This window comes from Lathyrus oleraceus, chromosome 7 (genome assembly GCF_024323335.1).
Source record: "Lathyrus oleraceus cultivar Zhongwan6 chromosome 7, CAAS_Psat_ZW6_1.0, whole genome shotgun sequence".
Lineage (NCBI taxonomy): Eukaryota > Viridiplantae > Streptophyta > Magnoliopsida > Fabales > Fabaceae > Lathyrus > Lathyrus oleraceus.
The window spans coordinates 83,375,772-83,383,903 of NC_066585.1; the positions used below are offsets into that span (position 1 = coordinate 83,375,772).

General features: G+C 31.9%; 2 protein-coding genes across 2 annotated transcripts; one reads left to right on the forward strand and one right to left on the reverse strand.

The window, feature by feature from the left end:
• The first annotated feature begins 468 nt into the window (after positions 1–468).
• Positions 469–4,238, forward strand: LOC127107039 (uncharacterized). The gene is made up of 10 exons (XM_051044314.1): positions 469–986; positions 1,356–1,476; positions 1,639–1,724; positions 1,819–2,209; positions 2,305–2,405; positions 2,525–2,591; positions 2,740–2,967; positions 3,131–3,589; positions 3,665–3,737; positions 3,823–4,238. Exons 1-10 carry the CDS (start codon positions 616–618, stop codon positions 4,068–4,070), a joined length of 2,145 nt encoding a protein of 714 aa, XP_050900271.1. The 5' UTR covers positions 469–615; the 3' UTR covers positions 4,071–4,238.
• Positions 4,239–4,323: 85 nt separating this feature from the next.
• Positions 4,324–5,158, reverse strand: LOC127107040 (uncharacterized protein At4g08330, chloroplastic). Its single transcript, XM_051044315.1, has 2 exons — positions 4,925–5,158; positions 4,324–4,849 (listed from the first exon to the last, which is right to left on the reverse strand). The coding sequence occupies exons 1-2, from the start codon at positions 5,017–5,019 to the stop codon at positions 4,534–4,536; spliced, it is 411 nt and encodes a 136-aa protein (XP_050900272.1). The 5' UTR covers positions 5,020–5,158; the 3' UTR covers positions 4,324–4,533.
• Between the last annotated feature and the right edge of the window lie 2,974 nt (positions 5,159–8,132).

The following is an 8,132-nucleotide window of genomic DNA, read 5'->3' on the forward strand; positions in this document are numbered from 1 at the left end:
AAATACAACAGAGTCGCCATCGAACTTGTATGTGGTGAAGAATTGCGTACAATCGCTACACGAATCTGTAGATGACTCTGTCGACTCCGGACCACATAAATAAAATATTTTTTGAAATTTCTGCTTTGTTACTGAAAATTTCAAATATACTCAAAATTTCAGTATACCGGAAATTTGAAAATTTCTGGTTCTTGTTGTTTGTCCACGGGAATTTTGAGAATTTTTGATATTATATATCAAAAAATTTTATCGATTTTTTTTAAATTTTCGATATGAATGCGAAAAATTGAGTATCGAAAATTTCAAATTAATTATCGAAAATTTCGTTTTAGTAAATTTGAAAAAGTAAAAATTATGAAAGAAAAAAAAAAATTGAAATGTAAATATTAATAATAATATTTTGGAAATATTGAAAAATTGGGGGAGTGAGTTTTAAGTGGGGTTTGGCAAGAAGAATTCTCCAAAATGTAACACCATCAGATAAGAACAACCCAAAAACCAGTGGTCACAATGCGACCACTCATAACCTATGTCAATATGCCATCAGACATCATTAACAATAACAACAACTAAGCTGCTGCTATTACTTCTTCTTCTTCACATTCCTTTCACTCAATGATCACCACATGCGGAGCTTCTTCTTCTTCAACCGCCAACCCACTTTCTTTACGCTCCTCCCTACATTCCAAACCACCATTTCTCTCACTCAGTCTCCTCTTTTTCCCTCGCTTTTTTTACAAGGGAATTGCTCTCTCCTCACCAACACACTGCAAACCCCGAAGCCATTTGGATGGTAAAGAAGGATATTTCAATAATGGGCTAGAAGAAGATGGTGACCGTGAAGTTCACTGTGAGCTTCAAGCCGTTTCTTGGAGGGAACGGAGAGTTAAGGCTGAGATTTCTATCAATGCTGATATTAATTCCGTCTGGAATGCTCTCACTGATTATGAACACCTCGCTGATTTCATACCAAATCTTGTTTGGAGGTAATCTATCAAGGCCTTGTTTGGATTTGCTTATTTAAGCATTTCTGTCTCTGAGTGTTTATGAAGCAGTTTTCAGCTTATTTTCATAAGCTCTCAGTTTGTATATCTAATATGAAAATAGTTTGACTTTGGTGATAGAAATAGATTATCTATAAGCGTTTATGGTGTAGGAGCTTAATTAATATGTTAATTCAAACATAGTCCAATTCAACACATCTTCATTATAACTTCAATACAAAATCCAATCATGCAATATATTGACAATATTGTAAGAGGACTTGTTTAGCCACGGTTTAACAAGGCCTTGTGCGTCTGCATTGCACGCTCTCAAAGACGGCTCTGGTAATACTTGTGTTGTTTTGTTGTTAGTGGGCGTATTCCTTGCCCATTTCCTGGAAGGATATGGTTAGAGCAAAGAGGATTTCAAAGGGCAATGTATTGGCACATCGAAGCTCGTGTTGTCTTGGATCTTCAAGAATTTCTCAATTCTGTAAGCATTCTTAAACCTCATTTTCTTCGTTGGTTTTGTTACTGCATAGTGCATACTAGTAGCAATTAGTTCTATGTGTTGCTGAGATGTGGATAACGTTGAAGAGTATAAACAATTTAGGATACTTTTCATTTGTATTAATATCGAAATTTGATGATCTAGGAATGGGATCGAGAACTTCACTTTTCCATGGTTGATGGAGACTTTAAGAAATTTGAGGGAAAATGGTCTGTAAAATCTGGAACAAGGTAGAATCTATACATATGAAAGTTAATAAGCAACCTTGCATAATATGAAGAAATTATATTATGATTTTATATCCTTCATTTCCGTATTTTGCAGATCATCATCGACTAATTTATCTTACGAGGTTAATGTGATACCAAGATTCAACTTCCCAGCTATTTTCTTGGAAAGGATTATCAGATCAGATCTTCCTGTGAATCTTCGAGCCTTAGCCTATAGAGTTGAAAGGACTATTTTGGGAAATCAGAAACTTCCTCTACCAGAAGATGACTTGCACAAAACTTTGGCTATTAATGGATCTTCTGTCAAAAAGATAAATGGTTCTTTGTGTGAAGATAAAGAAGGTTTGGACACTTCAATTTCCAGTTCATTGCCTACATCTTCGAGTGAGTTAAACAGCACTTGGGGTATATTTGGAAAAGCTTGTAGCCTTGACAAGCCTTGTGTAGTGGACGAAGTTCATCTCCGCAGATTCGATGGACTTTTGGTAACTTATATGTGCCAAATTGTTATTAGATGGCTATAATTCTTAAAATGAATTATAGTCGAAGATACTAATGAAAATGTTTTTTTCATGTGAAGGAAAACGGAGGTGTTCATCGGTGTGTTGTCGCAAGCATAACAGTTAAAGCTCCTGTTTGTGATGTATGGAATGTTATGTCTTCCTATGAGACGCTTCCTGAGTAAGTAATGTGTGTTTCCTTTTTACATATAGATATTGGAAAGCATGCCGTAAAATATTTCTAGGTCTTGTTTTTCATTTTTCCGACTTAACTCCAAGGAAAAAAATGTTTTGTTGCAGGATAGTTCCAAATTTAGCAATCAGTAAGATTTTATCACGAGATAACAATAAAGTCCGCATTCTTCAGGTACGGAGCAATCTTAACTAAGCAGAGTTGAAACGAGAGAATCTTAATTCTTAACTGTATATTTTTGGCCACTTTATCTGCACCAAAACTAATACAAACACACAATTGTATGAGATTGATGTAATTTTTAGATTAAATCACCATGCAGGAAGGGTGCAAGGGCCTGCTTTATATGGTGCTTCACGCCCGTGTTGTGTTAGATTTGTGTGAACAGCTAGAACAAGAGATTAGTTTTGAACAGGTTAAAGGTGACTTTGACTCATTCAAGGGAAAATGGACTTTTGAGCAACTAGGAAATCATCACACACTTCTAAAGTACTCTGTCGAGTCAAAAATGCGCAGAGATACTTTCCTTTCTGAAGCTATCATGGAAGAGGTTTCGTCTATTAGTTTGATTTGGTTGATCTTAATCATTTTCATATTGTTTTTTATGTATGTACTGTTTGGAGATAGAGGCAAAACATACTGAAAAAAAATGTGCAATTTAGATACTCGTTAAATCCTTGAATGGCTGAAATGTATTCATTTCTTTGTTTCAGGTCATTTATGAAGATCTGCCGTCAAACTTGTGTGCAATAAGAGACTACGTTGAGAACCAGAAAGCATCTCAATCTTCAGAAGTTTGTGAGCAACCTACAAATTCCGGACAACAAAATATTACATCTGCCTCTGTTGATGATAACAGCTCTAGTTCAGCTGATGATTTTTCTGATTGTAATGTTCAAAGCTCGTCTAATCAAAGGTCAAGAGTTCCAGGCTTACAGAGGGATATTGAAGTCTTAAAATCCGAACTACTGAAATTCGTTGCTGAACATGGACAGGAAGGGTTTATGCCAATGAGAAAGCAGCTTCGGTTGCATGGAAGAGTGGATATTGAGAAGGCTATCACCCGCATGGGTGGATTCAGAAAGATTGCAACCATGATGAACCTCGCTCTAGCTTACAAATACCGCAAACCAAAGGGTTACTGGGATAATCTTGAAAATTTGCAGGAAGAGGTACACACTTGCCATATTAACAAACATAACATTGTTTGCAGGTTCAATCAGACCATAATTCATTTCTTCATGCAGATAAGTAGATTTCAAAGGAGCTGGGGAATGGACCCGTCATTTATGCCCAGTAGAAAGTCATTTGAACGTGTAGGTAAGTTGAAATTCAAATACTCCCTTTCTCAACTTCAGTTTTATAGTTTGCATTGCTTGTAGTACATAATGGAATTTACTTGCAGGCCGCTTTGATATTGCACGAGCGCTAGAAAAGTGGGGTGGACTTCATGAGGTTTCGCGCCTTTTGTCCCTCAAGGCGAGGAGGAAAAGAAGAAGTCAGGACAACCTTGCGAAGGATAAGGAAAATGATCAAATGGAATCACCCGATGTAGATAGCGAGGTCAATACAGCGTCTAGACCCTATATTTCTCAAGACACACACAAGTGGCTTACAGAACTAAAACAGTTGGACATAAATTGGGTTGAGTAAAGAGAGAGTATTAATTAATATTATGCACATATTGGCTTAAAATACAGCCATTTGTTGATATTAACATGATTCTCCAACACTAAGTTTACTTTTTTCTTTCTTGGTTTTCTTCGTGTCCTTTGTATCCAAATCAATTGGAGAAAATGTATCATCCCGTTCAATATTTTAGATCCAGATGATGTCGAAAGTTGCTAGAGTCTGTCTGTAAGTGTAAATTTGCATATTGAACAAAAATCGAGCGAAAAAGCTTGAATGAAAGCGAATCAAATATGGTAATTTTGTATCGAACAAAAGTATAGAATTACACCGATACAATTTTTTTCATAAATATGCGAAACAATAATTTATAACAAACTCTAACAATATTTTGTTCCTAAAAACAGTAACATTTATTCTTCTATTATGCAGTGATAATAGACATTTAGAGATCCTCTATAATAGTGAAACTAAACAAGAAAAGGAGTTATGAAGAAGGTTGAATGGCGTTGAGTTTGATGTAGAAAGTTCTAGAATCAGAGATACCGTCCCATGAGTTAGATTGAGAAGGGAAAGTGCGAGCATAACCTAGGTGGTTTCCACAGCTGCGACAGAGTAGTTTCGATGCTGTGCGTTGGAAATTGAGAAATGAAATCCATGAGAATGAGAATTGTTGAATGTGAGTGAATCTGGTTTCGTCAACAGAGAAGAATGAAATGAGAGATCTCTTCCTTTTGTTCTTAATTGATGCTGTGTTGCGATTGCTTGAGTTCAAGTTCAGCTCATAACCGCAAGAACCACAGCTGCAATAGCATCACAGCAAACAAATTGAAAGAAAGATCAAAATGAATACGCATTAATATAGAGAGAGAGAGGACCTGTAATTGACATGTCTGATAAAGGAAGAGAGGTGAAGTGGTTGGTGAGAAGATAACTTAGGCATCTCTTCTTCTTCTTCTTCATAGGCAATCATGTTTTCTTCTATGCAGCTACAACTTTACTAGTCATGAAGTTAGAGAGAAAAAATAAAACAGTGAGTTTAAATTGGAAGAACAAAAACAGAACAATGGACCCCACTATTACTAGCTAATAACGGTAACCATAGGAGAAACACAAATAATAGTCATTTCAATGCGTGCCAGAATATAGAATTGGAAAAACACCAAAGTAAAATGATTTATTGAAAACCTTTAATTCCGTAACCGGGAATCGAACCCGGAATTCATCTTAGAATTTGCCTTGTGTGCTACTACGGATTTCATGTTAAAGCAATGCAAACTAAATTATATATATAAACTTCTTAGTTTTTTTCTTTATTTGTCATTTACTCCTTTTGTCCTTGTCTAGGATAATGTAGTATTAATTACACACAAAATATACATTAAATACATTACTTCTTTTTTTTAACCACAAACATATACAATTATTATAATAGTGAAATATTATATAGTATTTAAAGAGCTGACTAATATGATAAATAGTGAAATATTATAATAATATTTTAAATATATAATAATTTAGAAAAAATTATTTTAAATATATAATAATTTAAATATATAATATTATATTATATTTTATATAATATGATATATATATATATATAACATTAAATAATACTGATATAAAATTATGTGATTATTAATTTCATTAATCAATATTTTTATTTTATTAATTAATTTTTTATTATTAAAAATTATTTTTAATATTTGAGTGGTTTATTAATCAACTTCATAACTTCATTAATTAATTTTTTATTTTTTATTAACCAATTTTATTTTATTAGAAAAAAATTATTTTAATATATGATCGTTTATTAACCAATTTATTACATTGTTCGCGCACTATTCATGTTATTGTTAATAAATACTTTTATTTATTTGTAAAACATTATTTACCATATAAATATAGAGAATAGTATATACTTATAAATATTTGGTAGAAATATGGAATTAGGAATAGCATTCCTGTATTTTTTTAATAGGTAAAACTTATCATCCGATTTTATATATAAAGATATTTTTAAAGACACATATTCTAACATTGTCAGGTAACACTCATAATTTAAAAAATAGACACGAATGCACACTTTCTTTTGATAAGTATTATAAACATAATTGATTATTTTGGTTTAATAAACAACTTATATATTTGTTGTATATATTATGTTAAATACAAATTATGGTATTTGTTGAGGAAAATATCATATTGACCTTAAAATATCATTATTGACCTTAAAATTGTGAAAATATCATATTGAACTTATATATTTTGGTTTATGAAACAACTTATATATTTGTTGTATATTATGTTAAATACAAATTATGGTATTTAATTGGATAGTGCACAAGTGTTTTTTCCACGTAGAGATAAGTGGTGCTTCAAATTCGATTTACAAACTTCTATTTTTTAGTGTGTTGAGTTGATTAACTTATGTTGTTTGTACATTTTCTAGTTCATGGTTATATAACATTCACCCTCTTTGATTTCGATAGATAATACTATAAACTCTAAACGTGGTCATGAAGCCTAATTGTTCAATTGTATTGCTTTTTATTTGAGTCTTAGAGATCACGATATAGATCGGCCAGGTAGTCGACTTTTGTGACTACCAATATTTTGATATATCAATGAAATTTTTGTAGAATTGAAAAAATGCTAAGTAAATTGGTTTATTGAAAAAAAACATTTCCATAGTCGGGAATTGAACCCGAAATTCAATCTACAATGTGCCTGATGTGCTACTACAAATTTCTTATCAAACTAACGTAAACTAAATTATATAATAGATAATCTTCACAATTTTTTTTTTTTTTGTCTTTTACTCCTCTTGTCCCAGATTATAAAAATATTATCAGTTTGTGTAGGAAGTAGTAATAATTACATTTACACACAAAATATTCCTTTTTATATTCTTATAATTTGCCATACGAGACATATTTTTTAAAAACACCTATTCTAACATTGTGAGGTAACACTCATAATTTTAAAAAAATAATACAGACACTGATGCACACTTTCTTTGGTAAGTATTATAAACAAAATTGATTATTTAGTCATATAAATCATGGTATTTGTCTAAGAAAGTATCATATAAACCATAAAATTGTGGTCTACTAAAAGTATATTAGGATGGCGGATGGATTATTTCACTTTTAAATCTACATATTACAACTCTAACTATATTTCATTCTCCCTTATCCTATTGGTATATTTCACTCTCCTTAAATTTAGAAAAAACATATTTACTCATATATGTGATACATGATACTCTACAATTAGAATTAAAAAGAAGTACTCATATTTACTCATATATGTGATACATGATACTCTACAATTAGAATTAAAAAGAAGTGAGTACTTTTGGTTTGAAATTGATGATGATCATTCCATTTTGATGCATAATATTTTATTATTGTATTTAGACAATTTTATAATTTATTTTATTATTTTTACTATTTTAGTGTGCTTTGATATTTAATTTAATTTTTATCTTTATTTTCAGCTTCATTCGGATAATAGGAGGATAATATGAGTGTAAATCGCATAGTATTAATTTCGCTTGTTAATTGATACTGTAATCGAAAGGGAATAAGAATCTGTTTAGGGTTTTGGATTTATAATTATCGATGATAAGTTGAGAAACTGAACAATAGGTTGACTCGTTTTAGCTTATTTCATAATCACTTATTTTCCCTATATTCTCAATCGACTCTAAAATCCCCTATATCGTTTTCTTTTTTTGGTTAATTTTGCCAAGGGTCTGTGCGTTACGACTTGAGTGTCGTTTCCCTTACTACAGTTTAATTTTCTTGTGATATTTTCTTTCTGATTGATGCAACTCTAGAGGCAGAAAAGTATCTTTCTAGGGAGACTTTCTTTAAATCATTCCAGGTTGTAACAGAATTCGACTCAAGATAGTACAACCATCCTTTTGTAGCACCTTTCAGTGAGAGTGGAAAGACTTTGAGCTTGATGTGACCTTCTGTTATTCCTTCAGGTCTCAAAGGTGTAGAACATACAACATGAAATTTTTTCAGATGCTTATGTGGATCCTCACCTACATGATCACTAAACTTTGACAACAAG